The 22,619-nt window shown below is 42.4% G+C and overlaps 1 protein-coding gene across 2 annotated transcripts in view; it reads right to left on the minus strand.

The window, feature by feature from the left end:
• The window catches only part of LOC108237119 (ankyrin repeat and fibronectin type-III domain-containing protein 1), a 144,063-nt gene that overhangs the window by 91,625 nt on the left and 29,819 nt on the right, over positions 1-22,619 (minus strand). For both annotated transcript variants that reach the window (XM_037980773.1, XM_037980772.1), the window contains 2 exons: positions 19,741-19,922; positions 12,730-12,968 (listed from right to left, as the gene is read on the minus strand). In XM_037980773.1, the coding sequence (XP_037836701.1) occupies positions 12,730-12,968; positions 19,741-19,922 (421 nt within the window). The remainder of the gene's footprint in view (positions 1-12,729; positions 12,969-19,740; positions 19,923-22,619) is intronic.

The following is a 22,619-nucleotide window of genomic DNA, read 5'->3' on the forward strand; positions in this document are numbered from 1 at the left end:
GGGGGTGGGTGGGCGGGGGGTGTAAATTAGGAGGAACAGAATTAGTCTGGGATGGACCTATGTAAAGGGCAGCGAGGGAGCGGCGGTGAAGTTGACGGGGCAGTTTGTTCTGTGCTGGATTACTTTGAAAATACAGTGGGTACTGTGCAAATAAACACTGTGGGAAACGGAGCAGGACGCAGACAAAATGCTAGCAAACATGTGCCGCAGAAATATCTGACATTTAAAGATGACTTCAACAGCCAATCAGACAACAAATCCAAGGCGCGATGTTTTAGAAGAGAGCATTCTGTTACTCAAAAAAAAAAGCAGCCCGGCAACTTATATATTCAATGTCCACAGCGAAACAACTGAGTCTTAGGTGTAATAGTGATCTGGCAACACTATTTAAAGAGTAGGAACAGATCAAATGGGAAGACAAAGATCGGATGACTTTGAACAGGTTTCCTGTACTGATGCTTCAGTGAAAAGAGCCTCCAAAACTGGGTGGAGTGTGATCAGATGGCTCCAGGGGGTCTAAGTCTGCAAGCTCACAGGCATGTGAAATGCCTTCACATAGCCAGTGTGTGGGCCTCTGTTTAGAAAAGAGCTTGCCAAGAGCCCTGTCACCATAACAGACAAACAGCTGCTGAGAGCCGCCGTGTTCCATATAGCTCGCAAGATTACACATTGGACGCAAACGATAAAATTTCTCCTCTCGCTACAAATGGAACAAGAAGAGGGCGTGAGAGCGGCACAACGTGTATCCCGTTGAAATAATATCAACAACTCGGGTAGAGGCTAGCATTATCTCTCAAAGTATGTTTTCCCGTCCAGTCAGCGCCACTGCCAGTTCCTTTTCACGCCTTCAGAAAATATGTAAATGTCAAGCTGAATTAGGCAGGAATACTAAATATATTACCAAGTGTTAGATTGCTTCCATTTAATGTCATGGCGCTGCAATAAACACAAGCTGGCTTGGGTTTAATGGAAATAGAGAGACTGTTATAAGCCTATACACAGCATATGATACTGTCTGAACCAAACGTAAGAAGGTCAATCAGGTTTATTTAAAAAAAATACTTAAATGTCTGCTATTTTTAACCCAAATGACATCAACCGATGACTGAAAGAGGGTTATCTAGACTAAGGTTGGGTAAAAGGTATAAAGTTGTCAATTATCAAGTCTGGATAATTTGCTGTGTGCAGGAAATATGCTCTAGTTATGGAACTGAAAACTGTTACAAGATGACGAGTACCAAGAAAAGACTAGTAAAATCCTCGATCGTCAATAGACAAATTCAAACTTCAGTATCAAGTAAGTTTCCAAAACTACATTTTTTTGGTTGTCGTCTTAAAAAATATTCCTGTTGACATGACACTGTTTCAAGAAATGTCCGTATAAACACTGAAACACCAAAAACAACCCAAAAGGCTGTAGTAACTATGGCTGAATGTGACACTGTGACGCTGCCACCAAAGTACACCACAAACAGGAAACATGAGCATAAAGCTGGCATGTAAAATGTAAACACAAGAAGAAGAAGGATGCCATCAGGTCATAGGTTATATTAGCGGCGGGGCTATGACATCGTCATCCTCAAAAGGTTGTGCTTTTACTGGCTACACAAAAAACCCAAGGTTGGCAATACAAGATTTTTTTTTTACCCTAGAACTCTTTCAAAAAGTGCCATTGTGGGGCTCCTAACACAGTGGTTCCGTGTAAATGTGAGGCTGAAACAATAAAAAAAAACTTTTGCATCTTCCCAAAAACCATTCCTATGTGAACGGCCTCTCAGTCTTTAATCAGGACAGCAGTTGAATTGTTCCGGCCTGTGAACGGGTGAAACTCTTTCTCAGCCAACTAGACTCGGCAGGGAATTCTGACTCTACATGTTAACAAACATTCAACCACCAGGGACCAAAGTGACAAACAAGCTATGAAATAACAAGATAGTGGCCCTCATCTGTTGCCATGTTGCTTTTATCCGTGAAAAGTTTTCAGAAGTTGAGAAATAAGGAAGACAGCTCAATCTACAGAAAGGAGTAGGATGGCTGAAAATTGTGAGTTACTTTGAGCATGTGATCTGTGTGTATTTGTGTGTGTGTTTAAAAAAAATGTCACTGTAAACAGCCATAAATGTGTCTTTCTAACAGCTGGCGTCTGAAAACTTCGTCTTTACATGGTTGGAGTCTCAGACTCAGAAATGTACCTGTCTTTGCTCATCATCTAGCGTGTGGTGTAGCCGATGAAAAATTACGTGCTGAAATCAGTTTACACTAAGAGACATTCCTCAAAATCCCATCTTAGTGCGGTCGCCGCTGTTTGTTTGTACACATTCATCATTTTTACAGCACCATTCATCCATCTTTTATTCGCACTACAGAAGAGAGTGACAGAAAAGAGAGGCTGCTTGTGAAACAGTCACTTCAGCGCCGTTTGTTTCCCGACCTGCCAGCTCACAGCCCGGATCGTAAAACCACTGTTCAGCACAGACGCAAACGTCCCCGTTTTTTCTTTTACAAAGCAGCCGAGTGGCTTCTCTCATCTCCAATAAAAGTCTCCGACGATAATGACGATAACTGGTAAGCTGTCCGCAGTCAGGCCTTGGCTCCGAGGAAAGTTCTGATTGTGGTGCGTCTGCGTGTTAGTCATCACAAGGATGAGTGAGTCACCGGAGAGAAACTTCAAGCACCACCCAAGTACCAACTCAGTCACACACACACACACACACACACACACCACACACACTCAACACAGTTATGAGAGCATCACAGGGAGGCTGCCAACCGTTGTGTGTTGTTATGCTGCCACCATGTGGACATGTAGAAAAACAACCCGAGAATACACAACATAATCAACACCCGCACAACCAGTTGTAATATAGGCAAAACTTGCAGATCTATTAATGACTATGAATATACTGACAACAGGATGGCTTAATGTGGATGCATTGTTCCAGCTCCTGATATTATAGAAGCTAGAAAGATGCTGTGTTGGTAGACAGGATCGAAGGGCTAAAACAGAAAGAGGATGCTAGAATCCCAGGAAAAAAAAACAACTTAAAGGAGCTCCTTTCACCATCTCTTCGTTTGACTCCATCCGACCAATTAACCCAGTAATTACAGCTCTGACGCAGCAAAGTCCTTAAGGCTGCACTCTTTTGTCTTTCTTCAATCGAGGCCACTGGACCTTTGAAAGCCAACGGAAACACTTTAGCTTTCGAACAGCTGCCGGTGTGTGTTTGAAATCGATCACCCCAGCCCTGTCTTTGAGTGAGCGCTTGTTGGTGTGTTAGATCTACGTACTGTACAAAATATTGCATTTTTATAACGATGCTTCACAGGACTTCAAGCAAAAGACCCTTTGCTGGTATAATGCTAAGGTTGCACCGTGAACAACCACTTCACCTTTTAATGACGGTTATCAGGAAAATAAGTGGCAGTCCAATAAGAGGTACTTCACAATATACCTGCAAAACAAGCTACAGCTGAAAATTATGGTGTTTTAGTGTGAACACTGTGTGAATGCACTGTTGTCAAGGACATCACAGAGCATGTAATATCAGACAAGACATATTAACTGAAACGTACAATTATTGTTGAAAACATCACTAAAGAAAATGTCCTCGTATTACAAAGTTCTGAATACACTGAGGCCTGGATTCATCAAGAGATTGTGTGGCTTTTGTGGGTGCTAATCAGTAGCAAAGCAGATTTGGTGCATCCAGTTAATTCACAAAACCCTTTTGCAAAAGGAGACACGCGCCTCAAACTGCACCGCCAATCAAACAATGCCTCTCCTCTTTATGCTGACATAGACTGTCCAAATTTGAAAAGAAGTCTGATGCACGAATGCAAGAAAACCACCTATTTTTATGGAAATAACACTAAAGGCTCAAAGTGTCTGATTCTCCAAGACCAGCTCAGTTTGTGTCTGCTAAAAGCTGATGGTGAAGCTGAATCTCAAGAGATGAATCAGGGAGAGTGGGTGCTGAGATGGGCCACATAGTGAAAGCAAATGATGTACCAAAGGTGGAGCAAAACCAGGAGGTGCACAGTTTAAGTGAATCCAGGTCTGAGTATTTTTTTTTATTTACAAATAAGGGGTTTTGTTAATGGTGGGTGGCCTGCAGGTGAGGAACAGGAGAAAAAGACAGAAAACGGAATTTAATATGTCAAAAAACAACACATCAAATAGGAAAAGGGAGGCGATTTATTGATCTCCTTAAAGTAGAGAGACAGAGCTGTTGTTCCTCTATGGGCTGCTAAATAAAATAAATCAACTCTGCAAGTTTATCCAGCTCTCAGCCACTTTCAAATCCCTGTACTGGTCAGGGTGATAATAGTTGTAATAACGCTACCATATTACACAGAACTCATCCGCTGCCTGCTGACGAGATAGTTGGTGTATTATCTGCTCAGCATTTCAATGGAGAAAAAGCAATAGCAGTAGGTGGGCAGTGAACAGAGTCATATATCTAGCAGTCGCAGACACAGAACTAATTCTGTAAAAGGCTTCTGGACTGAACCTGTAACTCTGAACTGCAGCTGATTAGGATTGCTTTATGTTCTGGTTTTGTTAGCTTAAGAAAAAAATATGCACCTTTAATTTTCCTTGATGCATACACACCTTGCCCATTTACATATATATATATATATATATATATATAATTCTCTTTATGTTAGGTGGGGTTTTTTTCTGTCTCAGAAAGAAGCAAAACTGTCCATCCTCATTGGTTCATTGTTGCATTTAAGCAGTGCGAAATCATCCAATGTGACCAGATTTGACGTGGATGAGTTTTGTGCACCATCTGAGGATAAATCAGATGGTGACTTAGCAAAGAAAACAAACGAAGAGCTCTGATTCACTGCAAAACACTGCAATGCGTCCAAAAAAAGAGATTTTGTCTGTCACACAAAACTGGTTGAAGCAAACAGCTTAAATCCTTCCGAGCCAGAGCTGTTCCAAATTGTAAGCATGCTCGCGCTAATTCCAAAAACAACTAAGGAAGATCAGTCTATACACATATTCTGCAATTTTGGATTTAAGAATCTTTGAAGGTATTTTGCGAGCAGACGGTCTCGGTGGGTCGATGCCTTTTTTTGTTAAATAAAAACAATAGGCTTTCCAGGAGCTTTAGTGCTGTCAGCCTCCACGGTGCCTACCTCAGGTGAACTTTTATTTTTCTGTTTGAGGCACAAACAGACCTATTTGCAAACAGATCAGGTGGCGACGCAGGCGTCGGAGCCGAAAGTACTGTACCACTTCCAAGCTCGTCCTCTGAGCCTCACCAATGCCCTTTTAATATCAGAGATTTGGGCAAGATGTCCTCTGTCCGTTTTTCATGGGCGCTCCATGTGTTTGTGACTGATTATGCGTGAGCAGGCTCAGTGCCTGTTTCTTTACAGCATTAATGATTCCCAACAGGGGCACAGCCAAACTACAGGGAGCGGTGACATGTTTCCTCAACCGGTGTGGGAAACCTACAGGCTTCTTTATTAACCTAAGCGAGGTGCTGAATTTATGTGGTTTATTAATCAATCCAGGCGCCGCAGAGTTTCCTGCCTGTACTGTTTAAAGAACCCCTGTATGAGTGTGAGCATGTATCTCTATAAACAATTTGTTTCTTATGTGTCTCATGGTGTTTCCTGTAGATTTCCAGAGAATCGTGAAACCGTCATAAATTATTATTCGCATTTGCTGTTTTGTGAGTAAATTGACTCCCCTTGTTTGGTTTAATAGAGAAACTCTGTGAGTCATCAGCGGACGTGTCAGACTGAAGAGCTGCAAATAAGCGAGGACGAAGCATTATGTAGTTACAGCCGCCCAATCAACAGCGATGATACGGTCTGTACTTTGATTATGAGGTTGCTCAGCCTCGCAGCTCGCTGCTGCTGAGCTCTGAGTGCATTTGCACATCAGACGCGCTTGTGCATAAACAAAGCACGCACAACAACCGAAAAAATACATATTTACATTCCATTTGCTGCATGTCAACAAATTAAATTACGGTTAGTTAATTCCCGTTGTTATTACCACACCGATTTGAGCGCACTTTCTGTGGGTCGCAAAAGTATTCAAAAGCAGAATTAGAAAAATAAGGCGGAACATAAGGAATTTGCCAAAAGGCATACTGGAGTCTCCCCAAACTAGTGGAAGTTGGTGCTGTGATCAGAGCTTCTTCACCGCTATTCTCCCTCTCAGTCACTCAGGTCTGCTGACCAGCTGCTCCTGGTCATTCCCAGGTGTAAGCGGAAGCTTAGAGGAGACAGGGCCTTCTCTGTCTGTGCCCCTAAGTTATGGAATGCTCTCCCTTTGTACGTTCGACAGGCCCCTTCACTGTCCATTTTTAAAACTCGTTTGAAAACTTATTTTTACTCACTGGCCTTCAACCCAACTGGGACATGATTGTACTTTATTTTTATTGGTATTGATTTTATCTGTTTAACTGCATCGTTTTATTGTGTTTGGAATTGTTTTTAATTCATTTTGTGTGTTTAGCCTTGTTATTTGTTTTTATGCTTATTTTATTTATTATTGATGTTCAGCACTTTGTTCCAGCTGTGGCTGGTGTTAAAGTGCTATATAAATAAAGTTGTTGTTGTTGATGATGATGATGATGACGATGATCAGATGAGACTAAAACTGAACAAACCTAAGACCTCTCACCATGCTAAGAACACCACCCCTACAGAAAAGCATGGTGATGGCAGCATCATGCTAAGGGGATGTTTGTCATCGGCAAGAACTAGGAAACTTGGCAGAGTGTCAGAGGAAAAATGGATGGAGCAAAATGTAAAGAACTACTTGAGCAGAAGATTGAGACTGGGCGGTAGGTTTGCCTTCCAGCAGAATGATGTTTGACCAGTTTAACCAGCAATAGTTGGGGTATCAAGCCTCCTAAGCTCCTATTTTGTGGGTCAGAAGGTAAAACATTTGGGAACCATCCCTGTACATAACCGCCGCCTTTTTAGCTTGGATAAATAAGTATGATGCACGTTTATGTTTTCTTTATACTACCTGGCTGCTTCCTCGAAGACAATAAAAAAGGATTTTTTTTTCCCCTCCAAGAGTTGTTTAGTGTGTGACGATTATGTCAAGATGTCAGCCAAATCCTCTGAAGAGCCGTGACAAATAAGGATGGGACTGGATTTAAAGTGAATGGTGCAGTGATGCAACAAATTCAGGCTTTTCTTCAGCACTGCTTAGTGTCACAATGGGAAACGCTGCAAACACACTCAGTACTCACAGTCAGGTTGATACAAAGACCCAAAAATAAAATTCATGTCTGCACAGGTGAGAAAGTACAAATTGACTGTAAGAGCTGCAGTTTTTGTGCCAACCAGTAAGACTTTTTTTTTTTATTATTTGCTTCACTGCAGAATTGCACTTGCAAGTTGTATAGACTTTTCTTATCAACAAAAAGAAAAAAGGGACGTTGGATAATAAATGCTGAGAACTGTTGCTGTCTGATTACAGAATGTAAACTTAAAACAACTTCACATTGCTTTATGGTGACATGAAGAGATGAAACAGTGAATAAAGATGTGCAGCGTTTACAGCGAGGGAGAGTTAAAAGGGAAAATTGCGGGAGAGGGGACGATACTGTTACAGTAGATAATTAACTTTTTTGCCGTAATGCACAGTTTGGCAGTCGTACAAACACAAGGTTAGAGCCGCTCGCTTTTTGCCTCAGTCCCACAGCTTTTCTTCCTGCTCCACACAAGTCGTCTGGGCACTTTATGGCTCACCTGCTCCACCGAGTTTTCTCCGAGAGTGTAATCTCTCATCTCACTCGCGCAGAATTTCAAAAGGCTTGTCCTCAAACGAGGAGTGGGCATTTAAATTCACAAACTGCAACACGTTTCGCAGTCCCTGCGTACATCACCGGAGGTGTGATGTACTACAGAAGGAGTGAGAGTTCAAAGAATCACAAAGACGGCTAGTCTTTAACCTGGATCCATCATCGTGGTATGATAACTTATTCTGCTCCAGAGGGGATAGTTGGAGGATTTGATCTAAATCAGATGTAACACCTTTTCAAAGTTTTCCCAGTTATACAATCGACAATATGAGCAATTCAGATTATGAGCTGAGGATGGCTATTTTACAAGGAAATCTGTTGAGTAATGCTGTCAACTCAAACTATGAAGCTGCAGAGGAGCAAAGTGGCACGTGGCATGCGTTTTATATAGATTATCTGTTTATACCTCCTCCTGATCTGTTGTGTTTTTGCAGAGAATAAAACAAAACACGTTCAACTGATTAATCAATAAGTAATTATCAAGGACAATGTTCAATCAATGACATTAATTTGACTTTGACTTCGCTGTTAACTTGAGTAGTTCCCATCTCTCCTTCATTACAGGTCACTGTCAGAGGTGCAGTCAGTTCCCTTTTATGTGAATTATTTCATAAGCTCAGTCTAACAAACTTTGAAGTATTCTTATGTGAATGACAGTTGGTGGAGTATACCATTTTATATCCTTGTGGAATGCATAAAGAAGCAGGTGCATGCTTAATTTCTGTGCCACTTTTTAAGAAGCAGCCTCCATTACAAACAATTAGATGGAAGAAAGCTCATTTAGTTGACCCAAAAATGATCCAGCAGCGTTAGTAGACTACAAAACACATTCTGCTGCTTCTAACTAGTAAGAATCAGTATATTGAGTAAGAATGAGTAAAGATTAGTATGTTAGTTCCTCAACCTAACCAGCCACTGGCTAGTCAGAAACACTGCTGGCTTGTGAGCCGGAAAATGTGATTGACATCGTAGGGGATGTAGAAGTAGATCTACTCTGTTATCACTAAGCAACATGGTGCTGTAGTTCATAAGTCTGCACACATCTGCGACTAAGTTGCATAAAATAATAGCAATAAGAATTTTTAAATGATGCCGTCATCACTTTGTGGCTGATCAATCTGGTGTGTGGCTAACTAAAAAAAAAAAAAAAAAAACTTGAGAGAACCCTGCAAAGAACATCTAGAACAGGGGTCTCCAATCCTGGTCCTTGAGGGCCACTATCCTGCATGTTTTTTCTTGTTTCTCTGCTCCAACACACCTGATTCAGTGGTTAAATCACCTCTTCTTGTTCTGCAGAAGCCTGTTAATCACCCACTGATTCAAATCAGGTGTGTTGGAGCAGAGAAACAAGGAAAACATGCAGGATGGTGGCCCTCGAGGACCAGGATTGGAGACCACTGATCTTCCTTTCCTCGGAACCCCACTTCAAAAAAGCTGAACCGTCGCTTTAGGTGGCAACTGCCGTGTCAAGAAAATAAGGCCGACGCGCTGAGGGCTAACGCAGATGTCAGGACTTAAAAAATCCATGCAGTTAACCAAATTTCACAAGCTTCATTTCTCCCACCAATATGAATGTAATTTGATAAGAATGTTTTGGAGTAATGTTGCTGAGAGACAGAGCAAACATACTACTGTCTCAGCTCTTATCTCAACATAGGGACTAACTTCCTAAACACCCCTGTCTACCTGTGTATTTCTACAATACAGGAGATTTTTATTTCTTTTAAACACCCTTCTTCAGTTTCATTGGATATGAGCTGCTCCACTCTGCTGTCTCGATATTAGGATATTAGTTGTCCGTAAACATCGACAGTGGCACGATACACAAGAAGCACAACTGCTGTTTCTGGGGAGCCGGCGGGCTGAGCTGCAGCTTTCTTGGCTGTCATTTTCCTGAGGTGAACGGCGCTCGGCGGGGCGTAGAGGGCTCGAGCAACAATTCACAGCTCTAAATTTATTTTAAAATTAAATTAATTTTTTCCTGCATCCGTAACAAATTGTCCAACACGTCTGCTCGGCGTTTTGTACCGAGTAAAGAAAAAAGAAAAAGAAAAAAAAAATACAGGCTGAAGACAGAAAGCATTTTTTTTTTCAAAAAAAAAAAAAGCTATTCCCATGGCGACAAAAAAAAAAAAAGAGAATTGACTATAAGTTTTAAAAGAGAGTTTTTCTCCTTAGGGATATATAAGTGGGTGGTAAGAGGGAAAAGTTTGAACACATGCATCCCTTATATAAGCTGTCTCTCTGCTGGTCTTTTAGTACGCTTTTATTTCCGCCAGTTTTCCATCTGGGTGGCAGACGCGACATCCTGATCAAGGCGCACAAAAGGACTGCTCGAATAAAAGCCTCCACCTAATGCATTATCCTTTGTAAGGCTCCAAACCATTAAGTGGAATTCTATATTGTGGTAATAAAGCAGGAATTATGCAGTAATGAGGTACCCCTAATGGTGCCTCTAATGTCGTGTGCGACCACAAGAGAATAGATGAGCTCTCACCCCGAAGCACAGCCCGCAGGTCATCAGGTCCAGTGCTGTTCCCATTTTAAGTCACGACGGGAAGCAGGAGAGTCTGATCAAAGTTCGCCCCATAAACTTCTCCCTTTCTTTTTCATTTCAGGTCAGATCTGGAGGTCTGACTCCTGTTTATGACTTCTGTAAGCGCAGAGCTCCGACTCCAGACAGCGAGGTTCAATAAGACAAATGTCCTGTGGATCCCCCGAATTCAATTCAGTCTGAGGCTCACTCATCGGTGTAATATCTTCTTCCCTGACCCATCTTAGGCCGGATCCCTCCAAGTCTAGCGGTGCGCCACAGACATACAAACACCTTTAAATTGTCTCCTACCTACGCTGGTGTCTTGTTGCACCTCTGCCACTGGAGAATCAATTACAAAGTTGGGCCTGGTAATGAGGTCTCCAGTTTCCTGCTCCGATGTCCAAAGGACAATAAACAAGTCTTTAATGTTTAATGTCTATTCATCAAGCCGGCAGCCCGCACCGCTGCACCCTGAGCATCCCAGGAAACATCCACTACTCTCACTGAGAGATTTTAATTAACATGAAAGACAATTATACTTTCCTCATTAGATAAGCTAAAACAAGTCAAGGCCTAGGAGGCTGAAACTAGCCAGCAATAGTCCTGCACCACTACACTCTGTAGTCCTGGTATTTTAATATTATTAGTTTTTTATATACAGAAGAACAAACTTCTCTCCTTGTCTCGCTCTCATGCAGACAAACGTGTAGAAATTTTCCCTGTCGTGATTGACACAGGCATTCAACAACATGCGTGGGGATTTCCTCTTCATCAATGATAGATTCGAACTGTCAGAGCAAGAAGATCATTTCTCAGGGTCAGCAGCCTGGCACAGTGTTTTCTAACCTTAGCAGCACATTAGCTGTGTGCTCGTCTATTTCAGGCATGTGATCTTTGCTTGCAGTTTTTCAATTCAAGTCATAGTCAGAGTTTACACAATTTGCTGTGGAATTGGAACTACTCAAAAGAATTGACCAAATGCACCAAGTAAAGGCATAACCTATAAACTTTATGATTGTGAATTAAAGCTTCTCTAGTACATGGTTACTTAAAGACTTAGTCTGTTTTAAATAGAGCCCTCTGTCCTTGAACCCTCAGATCTACGACCCTAATTGTGGAAAGGTTGGGACGTGGTGCAAAATGTAAAAAAACAATGATTTGCTAATGTCATATACCCATATTTTCTTCACATTGGACCATAGTAAACATAACAAATGTTCCTCAATGGAAAGTCTGAAAGGCTTTGAGTATCCCGTCATCTACAGTTGATCATATCATCAAAAGATTTTCAGAATCTGGAGAAATCTCTGAGCTAAAAGGGCGCGGCTAAAAGTCAATATTTGAAGCTTGTGATCTTCGGGCCCTCGGGTAGCACAGCATTAAAAGAAACAGGTTGGATTCTGTTTTGAACACTGCATGGAGTCAGGAACACTTCCACAAATCATTGTCTGTAAACACAGTGCACTCTGACACCTACAAATGCTGGTAAAGCTCAATCAGGCAAAGGAGAAGCCAGACGTGAACGCCGTCTACAAACACTGCTCATCTAAAATGAACTGAGACTGTTCTGTGGTCTGAGAAATCTCTGATTGTATGTGGGTGCGTTAGTACCACTGGCATGGGCAGCTTCCACATCTGGACATCAGTGCAGAAAAGCTGATGCAGATTTCAGAACAACATATGCTCCCATCCACAAGATGTCCTTTTTAGGAAAGGCTTTGTTGGTAGAAGCAGAGGGGAAGTGTCACCGTGGGAAATATGGTACATTTTTTTAGTTTAAACATTTGATATGTTTCCTATGTTCAATTATGAAAAAAATCTGGGTTTATGAGATTTGCAAGTCACCGTGTTCTGTTTCTACAGAATATTTACATTTTATACAACATCCCAACTTCATCTGTTTTTGTTGTTGTTGTTTTTGTTCTCCTGGATAAAAAAAAAGAAATGCTCTTAGCCTACATCTGAAGAGGTCTGAGTCTTTGATTGCGAGCGGCTCACACCAGCGTTCCTCCTACACTCTGCTGGCAGCTGACTTGAAATATTACTTCATCGAGAGCCACTCTCAGTTTACATGTCCATACGACGAATTAAAGTGACCGGGCAAACACTTTAATCCAAGTAATTTAGGAATCTGGCTCAGTATCTTGCTGTAAAAAAAAGATTTTGGCAGGTAAACAAGAGAAACTGATGGTCAAAAAAAAATAAAACTGATTAAATAAAACTACCTCATCCTATTGTCAGTTTAATAAAGTGCTGTAAACTTTCAGGTAATGAGCCACACATACTCTATTTATATTTCCGTTCCTCTGTCGTTGTGTGAAAGTATGTCAAAGAAAATCCCTTTTTTAAGCAAATACATATTTTAAGACCCCTAAAAGTAGGTAGGAGTAAGAAAATCAGACTTACAAACTTCCTCTTCAGTTTTCCCTTGTTGCCACGAGCTGGCTTGTTCTCGGCTGTCTTCCCCGAGCCGTAGTCTAAGCTCATGTCCAGGTGGTCGTCGGCCGACATGCTCTTCCGGAGGTAGGCGGCTCGCGCCCTGAAGTGGGAGAAGGGCGACTGGGAGCGAGGGCGGTGCTCGGCGCAGCCGCTCTGGTCGGTCTCGTCGTCACTCTCCATGTCATCCTCCAAACGCCAAAGTTCTCCTAGAAGAGGAGAGAAAAGGCGCAGATGAGTCAAAAACAAACTACAAAAAAAAAAAAGAGAGGAAAAGACAGGTGAATATACGAGAGGAAGACAGATTGCGCAACACAATTATTGGAAACTGTCATCCAATGACTGCTTCAATAAAATATATTTAGAATGTAATTTCGCTTCCGTTTGAGCTCAATTACTTTACAGCCACATTATGCTCTGCCGGCCTCCTTAACGATTTGATTAAGGCTTGTTGTCAGACCAAAATTATGGTTCTTCGTGGTTCGACAAAAAGCGAAGGAGCAGATCTGCGGCGACAGCGGCGTTTTTCTCGGACTCTGACATAATGACGGAGCTCTCAGCGTCGCACAATTGAGATGAATCAGCGCTGTCAGAATGTGGCTCGGCTGCAATGATCACATTCGACTTCCATCGCTCTCCATCTGAAGTTGGTCAGACATCTTGTCGGTGTCCTGCGTCTGACTAACGGCACTCATAAAGCACTCATCGACCCTTCAGTTTATACACAAGATGAACTGCAGAGGCCTCAAAAACTATGTTCATCAGCATAAGATCACCAAGGAAAGGAAAGCTATAAGAGCTGAACAGCTCAGGCAGCTCCCTGTGAGGCTGTATAAAACTGGTTTAACACAATTTATTATAATGAATGTAAATTTTAATAGAATGTATTTCCCTACGCATCTCATAAATGAAAACTGACGTACGGTGTCAAATAAGATCACTCCCAAAATAAGTATTCTGGAGTCTGAACTACATGGCAGCTCAAAATTGAGAAAATTAAAAGCCTATATGTTACAGAATGCACATCACCCACTGCCTTTTATGCCAGATATTGAACCTAAGATCATTTTATGCTGAGAAACGACAGAGTTATCGTTGTTTTGAGTAAATCTTTAAAATAACGTTGTGAACAATTGCCCGTGTTAATGTGTGATCTGTTAGAGCAGAAAGTATGTGCTGTGAATGACTACCAGTGACGACCACGTCAAATATCAGCTCAATATCTGTAAGAAATAAGAGTTAAAGCAATTTTTGTGTTTCCTAAGTATAGTTGGCTGTAGCGGCTGCTTTGAATCGAGTTAACACCAAAAGTTATTTAGTTGTAGATGTGCAGCCAGTGATTACTTTCTGAGAGTCTCATTGAAATCCATCCACTTGTTCATGAGAGTATTTTGCTAACAAACACAGACACAAGCAATTACATGATCGCCTGGCTTTCATGGCTGCAGGCGAAGAACAGACAGGTCTACAGAATGATAGTTTAAACTTCAAGTACACCTTTACAATCCAAATTAATGAAAATGTAGCCTGTAATCAACCTCTCATGTTTTCCTTCTGCATGTCTGCGATCTGATCTGGATGCAGGTCATCTCTTTTATGCTAAAATATTTGAATGTGTTAATACGGGTCGTACATTTTAGTTACCCCGTGGGTCTTTCATATATGAGGAAGTGTGTCTGTTTGCAGAAGAATCGCTGTCATGCAGTCGCAGAAGCATACATCTACCTAAACTCCAAATGAGCAGCTGCCCTGCAGTCTGCTTTTGTTCTTTCCTTGTTAGCTCTAAAATATGTCAGCGGCAAACGGCGTACACCAGCTGTTTGGATTTTGGTTAGGGAAAAAAGACAAACGCAGGAGTTTTCCTGATATCGGACAAACCTGCGGAGGCGGGGAGTTGCTTCTCGTTGTGATAGCAGTGTCGCCGCGGCTAAAGAACGTCTGTATGTAGCGTTACCTCAGCTGTGGCTTCTGTGGGAAAGGTTACCATCTGTTTCCGTTTCTTCTCTGTTCACACACGCTCTATTATACCAAAAGCTGCATAGGAACGATCCATTCAGGCCTCTCTGTGGAGGGGTCTGGTTCGGGTTTAAACAGCAACACAAAAATGGCTGTGATGCAGCTAACTAGACAGATATTGAGCTAAAATTTGGTGTGGTGGTAGCTGTGAGTCATCCCCAACGTATACTTTGAACGCTTACAGGTGACGGGTTTTAAGTCCTGCCCCTCCATGTAAACAAAAGGTATTTTTCAGCTCTGGATTTATTGATTCACATAGTTCTAATCTTTCTGCTATATTATTAATTTTTAATATGTTTAGTTGTAATGACTTCTTTTCTGCTTAAAAGAAAGGTAATGTGACACCATGACTGTGTGGGTAGGCTGGACTTAAGGCCCAACAACACTAGAGGCCAGAGGCTGGTCCCAAAAATACAACATGGCTGCTTACAAGAGACAGCAGGGACACTGGTCTAGTGTTTTGATACATGTCTATAGAGCACTTTCAGCAGGAATATAATATTAATTCCGTCGGAATAACCAAGTTGTGCAAAACCGACGGCATAAAGATGTTTTGGGACGACTTTATGGGGCTGTCAGCACAAGAATGGTGTTTTGTGAATTGGGAAAGGTTTTTCTTGTTGGAGCATTGGGCCCACATGCAAACAGTGTTTTTGGGAACAAGCAGGTAAGCATGTAAGTTTTACTCACACGCTCCATGCTCTGTTTCCTGTTTTACTGTAGTCTGAGGGCAGCATTACAGCCCCACATACAGGCCTGGCATAGTTACTACAGCGTTTTGGCTCGTTTTCGGTGTTTCAGAGTGGATGAAGCTAATTCCTAAAACAGGAAATTGTTTTCCTTGTAAATGATTTTACAATAAGAATGTATTTAATTTCAAGATTGTTTGGGCAAAAACTGTGTTTTAGTGTGTGGATAAGGGCTAAAAATAGCCATCAGCGTGTCAATTTGGTCAGTTTGTCTCAGTTTTGAGTCTTTTTTTAAACAGTCACACATTCGTTATCTTAAAAAGATGAGCAATGGTAGCTTTTGTGTAAACTTAAATACATCTTTATTGCAAATTTAGTATCTGTTCTTCAATCAGGGAAGTTGTGTTTGACTTCCAAAGCTGAAAAAACAAAACGCTGCAGCAAAAAAAAGCCTCCGGAGCTCCTCTCAGTGTAAACTCTGAGGCAGAACTTGTCAGTAATATAAGAAGCAGCTTAAATCTGTGAATGAAGTGTAGCTGGGTTATTAAACCAACAGACAAGGAGGGGGGAAAAAAAAAAAAAGTTGTCTTCCCACTCCTGCAGGGATAAAGAGTGGCAGAAAGAGCGAGGTCGCATCATGGTCGATGACAGTAGTTGCTAGGCAACAAGGAGCCACATGAGACTGAATTCTTTAATTTGATATTTGCATCTGAGCAGCACCCAAGCAGTGAAAAAAAAAAAAAACAGCAGAGAGAGATGTAGACAGCAGAGATGTTCATAAAATGGAAGGAATTGGTCTGAACGAAGCGAGCACAGACAATCCAGCTCAGTCAGGGATCATTTGGCAAAGAGACAGGAAGGATTTATTGGATTACAGCACAGGAGGCTGGGGCTGGTGCCCCTCCAGCAAAGTGGCTTTATTGATAAAATAACACCGCCATTGTTCAAACATCATGATCGAGAAAAAAGTGAAGAGAGTGAGCCAGAGAGGAGGTTGTCTTTTCCTGCATTTTCTATTTATTTATTTATTTTTTTGACAATATTCATTCGTGAAGGGGGCTGAGTAAAATGCTTTAAACAAACAAAACGGAAATTTGCTTGAATATTTTTAGCAGGCAGGCGCACAGAAAAACTGTCAGAACAAGCCCCGGAAAGGTTAATTAAGTTCTACTTGCCGTGTTCAAACAAAAAGAAGCTGTGCATGAAATTATTACAAAATGAGACAAGATCGGCTTTGATTAAAATTTGGACCAAAAAAAAAAACAAACAAAAAAAATGAAAGAGAGAAAGAGAGAGGGAGAGGATGGGAAAAAAACAAAAGCAAGAAAAAAAAAAAAAAAAAAAAAACCCTGCTGTCTAAGCAGCAAACGTCAGCTCATTCGTTGTGTAAGCCAGTATCTCCAAAATGTCCAGAAACATTCTGAACTTCCCCTGGCAAAGAAGCATCGCCAAGCAATTGTGGGCGTCTTCATCGTCTGCGGGTGGGGGTGGACATTGCAGGACATTTGTCCAACAGAACTGCGAGTTCCTGGTGAAGTTTGACCCACATAACGCCAGGAGTTTGGGAGACATTTGGGAGACAATTCTAAGTGTCTTAAACACAAACTCATGCGAGACAGGCCACTATTAATATTATTTTAGGGCAATAAAACTGTAAACAGATAAAAAAGCCACAAGCTTAGTGTGTTAGTTAAGATAGTATGATGTAAACCAAACTTTTCAGCTTCCGACCCATAAAATAACAGTGACAAAGGTGTGCGACCCCATCTGTGAGCTGTTTAAACATTCAAAAATGCTAATCAGGACATAATGACAACACAAAGTCTTAACATCCATAATGGTATTTTTTTTATCAATTTATGAACATGTATTTCAAGTTTTTGTAACAAATATGGTGGAAACAGCATAAAAACTAAGTTTTTTATTTAAATTTCTTTTGTTAGAAAATGAACTTTGACTGTGATGTTTGGGCTTTTTTTTTTTTTCAGGTTTGATTTTGAAGCTCTTACTGTGTGCATCTTTCCGTCAGTCCACTGGGACTCTGGTTTACTTCAAAAAGAAAACTTTTCCCAGTTTTTATAAGATTTCACTGTTTTGATGTTGTTGTTTTTCCCTCTTTCTTTTTGTGGAGTTCTGCACTACAGAGGAAAGAAAGAAACAAAAACAAAAAAAAAAAGGAGCATTCATCTGGTGATGAAGCCCCAGTCTTCAAAGTGAGCGCCATCGCTCCACGGCGACAGCTCAGTGTCAGAATTCACACGCGGCCGAGGAGACGAGTCCGGCTCTGACTCTGCGGCACCCAACTCCGACGTGATTGTTTGGGGTCCGAGGAAAGATCGATTCCCCGCAAACAGCCCACTTTGGAGTCGTTTTGGAGCTGCGAGGAGCTTCGGAGCATTATTGGACGCAGTATATAGGTCACTTGTGAAACTGTGCGCACACGGAGAAGCACGGCTCGCAATTGAATCGCCTGCTTCTGTTTGGCAGAACGACCGAACTAAACCGCTTCCTCGCCTAACAACATCCTATTCCTCTTTCACGCGAGGTTCTCCGGGACGTGTTTTCTCTCGGAGGCGAAGGAATGGTGTTTGACTTACAGGCGAGGAGAGGAGGGAGAGAGAGAGAGAGAGAGAGGACATACCAGATCTTTCTCGTATGCGTCGAGACAACAGGGTGAGGCCCCAGCGCTCGGCTGTGTGAGAGACATATCAAAGACTTGCAGCAGGTGCGGACGTTTAAAAAGGTGGAAGGAATGGGCCGTGTTTGACATCGCTAAGGCGACTACGATTTAAGCCCCGGTGCCCTTTACGTTATTGTATCCCCGGCGCTCGGCGCTCTCCGAGTGACTGACCGTTTGATACAAAGTTCAGGATGCTTTTACATTACAGAGGCTGACATTTAGGGATGATCTAAAAAAACACGTGCAAAGAGCGCTCAGCCCCACTCGGGCCAGTGCTCCATCTTATTAAAGGCCAAGAGTTGGCCGGCTGTGCTTTATGCCAAATTTCAGACGAAGATCATCTTATGTTTGAGAGATGATGGAGTTGGAGCCATTTTGGTCAAACCTTTAAAAAAAAATCCTCTCGGCTTCTACCGCGTCAAATTGTAGCTCAATACCTGCCGAACTGACTGAGTTACAGCCCTTTTTGTGTTGGTTACTGTTGCCATCTTAGAATTAGGGTGACTCCGAAAGTAAATCACTTGTAGATGTTCATCCAGTGATTACTTTTGGAAAGTTTCAATAAAATCCGTCCAGTGACTCATGAGATATTTTGCTAACAGACACACAGGAATAACTCCAAACAGTTAATAGCAAAAAAATTGTTAAAAGTCCTTGAAATATGTGATGTAGATTAGTCTCAACTACTACTACGTCAAATTTTAGCTCAATATCTGTAACACTGATTGAATTAAAGCCTTTTTTGTGATGGCTAATTTTGTTTATCTGTGGCAGCCGTCTTGAATTGGGTTAACTCCAAAAGTGAATCAGTTGTAGACGTACATCCAATAATCACTCCCTGCACATTTCATAAAAATCTTTTCAGGGCTTCGTGAGGTATTTTGCTAACAGACAAAGTTGACTGTCAGTAGTTAATGGCACATTTTAAGCAAAGATCTTGGACAATCTGTTAGCGCTCAGATTCTATGCTGGGGTTCAGTCTCAGCTACTACCACATCAAATTATAGGTCAGTATCTGAAAAACTGACAGTTACAGACATTTGTGTGTTTTTGAACTGGCTGTGGTACTCACCTTACAATGGTCTGACTTTGAATGTCAATCAGTGGTGGATCTCTATTGGCAGACAATGAAAATTTTAAAAAGTGACTTTTTTTTTAAGTGGGCTCGTGTGAACTGCTTATCAGTACTGAGTGTAGGATCTGCAGTAGATAAAAAGTAAGTCATAAAATTCATGACCAAGGATCAAAACTAACTGCTGCCCAGAACCGCCAGAAAGCCTAATATTCTGGTTCAGCCTAAATCTGTAACAATTGCACAGGAGTTTCAGTGAACATGCTGTTGTGGATTTCTACATTGTGTCACTGTTGCATCAGTGGAGCCCAGACTACTCCACTGGCGTAACCTGCGATAAATATTTGAAGGTCAAAGTTGTGTTTGAAGGCGAAACTCCCTTTTTTTTTTTCCTGCATACTACGAAGAGTGTATGCTGAAGCCCGGGGGATGGGGAGGGAAGAACCGCACATACGTTTGATCCAACAAAGTTTTACATTCCGAAAAAAAAAAGTGACAGTGTCATGTCGTAGCTTCCTGTTTACCTGCAGGAGGCAGCGTGCAGGCCTTTGATTGGCCGGCGGCAGGAGGCGGGTTCTTCCGGCGGGGGGGACTCCCGCCAATGAGATCCGAGTGGTGGACCCTGGAGACCGTCGGAGACTGGGGGATGCTGGGGAGAGTTCGGGACTTGGCCAGTAGGGGTCTCTGCAGCTTCCTTTCCAGAGACCTGCATGAAGAGAGGGGGCACACATGGAAACATGGGGTAATCTCATCAGTGTGCGAAATGAATAAGCCTAAAACTGAACACAGTGCTCGACTTTGTGTGTGTGTGTGTGTGTGGTGGGGGGGACAGGCACAATCCTGGCTCGCGAGCACAGACATAGACAGACGCACATATAGCTCGGCCTTAATGAGAAACGAGAGCGGCCGTACGGATCGATAACAAAATTACTTCCTCCTCAGCATAATCAGGCCGAGGGTGATTAGGATGACTGAAGATTGATTTATCATAGCAGTCGATACGGCACAATCTCCAGGGGAAATCAATGGCCACAATCAAGGGAACGACTTAACATTTGCCGCAACACATGAGGTTATTTATAGCAATCCTAATCTGGCTGAGGCGGCTCGTGGAGCTGATTCTTCTCCCTTTACCTTAAGTAACGTCCTAATCATACTTTGTTTTTGCCGAAAGCCTCAATATCTGCGTGCATTTAAACAGAGGCGAAACCCTGGGAAAAACAAAACAAAAAAACACTCCCCAAGCCAAAGGCACAGCTGTGACTCCTCTCTGCCTTCAGCTCCGGTCAGATTGATGGGATCGAACTCGCCGAAACGAGCAGATTTTCAGACGTGGTGGCTTTCGTCTGGTCGGGAGGACGACGGCCGATACTCTGCATGGCTGCGTGAAAAAGATGTGCACAAAGCTCGTAAAAAAAGAAAATCGGGTATAAAAAAAGCAAAACAAAAGGATGGTTTGATGGTTTTCTAATAAAAAGGTTTTTAACTGGATTATCTCTGGAAGGTATTTAAGGAAATCAACACAGTGGAATATAATATCCTGTACGTTTGAAGAGCAGATGTTGTTTTATTTAGGCATGGGTTAAAATGTTTGTCTGGATGCTTTTCATCTGAATGGTCCTGCCCCTTTTTTGTCTTGTGATTTGTGTCTATTTTGGCCGTTTTGCCTCACTTTTCAATTTTTTTACATCACAATCAGTATTCTAAGTACCATTCTAAAATCTAAAATCAACACTTTCCTTTTTTTTCCCCCCTAAAAAGATCACTACTCCAAGCAACACTCATTCTAGTACGTAAGCGATGCTTATTTCTTACAGCCCAAACACAGAAACGCACTTCCTGCGTACGGATCTACGTCAGAAATGTCCTCCATGTGGCACAACAGATGCGGTCGCTGTGGTCATAAAAACATGCGTCAACCTCCGACTGGAGAGTATAATTCTGACCGGACAGACGAGCTACTGGCTAGTCCGAGCGAGGCCAAAACCGAAGTGGATCACTGGCATCTTCGAACAACCCCATTTTTGAAAATGTCGTTCGTCTTAACTGTTTCTTTTTCTGTCGTCAATTTCAGGTTGCACGCTTATTTTCATGCCTATAAGTGCGCTGGAGTAGCCTGTGCTGCCACTGTCTGCGCTGGCAAATATCCAAAGACTTGCAAGTACATAACCACGTGAGGCAACTTTGGTTTCTAAAGTAGCTTTCACCTGAACAGCTTTGACAGTTTTCGAGACAGGGTGTTGGTTTAAGATCGCTGCGATTCACCGCGCTCTCGTTCCCACTCGGAACGAGTCGGGAACTAAACTCCGCTCCCCATACCAAGGCTGCTCAAAAAGCTAGGGACAACAGGTAAGACATTGATTGCTCATAACCGTGCCACAAAACCCCCCACTCCAAAAGATGAGAACGCTCAGTTTACGGATAGAAGTTAGAACCTAAGTAAATGTGTCAAAAAGAACAAAAAAAAAAAAAAAAAGTTAAATGTTGCCTTTGGTTTTTAAAAGGGGGAACATGTTGTAGCTCTTCCTCATCTCCCCTCGATGTACAGCGGGATGATCCGAAGGGTTAGCGTTATTTTTCCCAGGGGATCTATTAGGTAAAGCAACTGCAAGCTCGAAGTCAGCACACCTTCAGGTCTCGGAGGTGCCATAACAACCTCTGCCCACTTTCAGCTATTAAACCGCAACCTGATAGAGGACGTGGGCGGATGTGAAGTTGTGCAAATTTGACTTGGGACCAGAGAATCCCTGGATGTGATTCAAATCAAAAACACAACACCGCTGAAGGTGAATTACGCTTCCATGCCGCCTCTATATGTAGGAGGCAGGACGCACGCTTTGATAGTCATGGGGACTGACTTTCCTCTCACTCCACAACAATCCACACCGACTTGTGTGAAGAAGTACTTGCCTGAAGCTCACACACACACACACACTCCTCGCAGTAGTCGTGAAGGGGAAAATAACTCAGAGTCCACCGGTAGGTAAATACTCGTGTGCACAACAAAACCCCGCTGTCGGCGTCCCGCCGAAACGTCACGATGAGAACACGAACGGGGCCAAACGGGCGCCGACAATATGGGTTTCTCTCATCCAACAAAACCTGTTGCTAAGCGACGCCAATTACAAAAAATAAAAAGAGGGGAGAAAAAGAGGACAGGAGATGAAAAAACAGGAGAGGAGAGGAGCGGAGAGGCTGATTTTCTTCGCCTCCCAGCAGCCCTCTCCACCTGTAAATGTTTTTGTCAGAGCTGGAAGTACGAACGAAGTCCACGTTTCCTGATCTGCCCCAGCCAGCAGCCAAGCTTCCTGTTTAGTGGAGCGTCCGCGTCAGAGAAGGAAGATGCGACAAGATATGAATGAGATTTCTGAAGAGTGACAGACAGCGGGGGGGGGGGGGGGGG

This window comes from Kryptolebias marmoratus, linkage group LG17 (assembly GCF_001649575.2).
Source record: "Kryptolebias marmoratus isolate JLee-2015 linkage group LG17, ASM164957v2, whole genome shotgun sequence".
Lineage (NCBI taxonomy): Eukaryota > Metazoa > Chordata > Actinopteri > Cyprinodontiformes > Rivulidae > Kryptolebias > Kryptolebias marmoratus.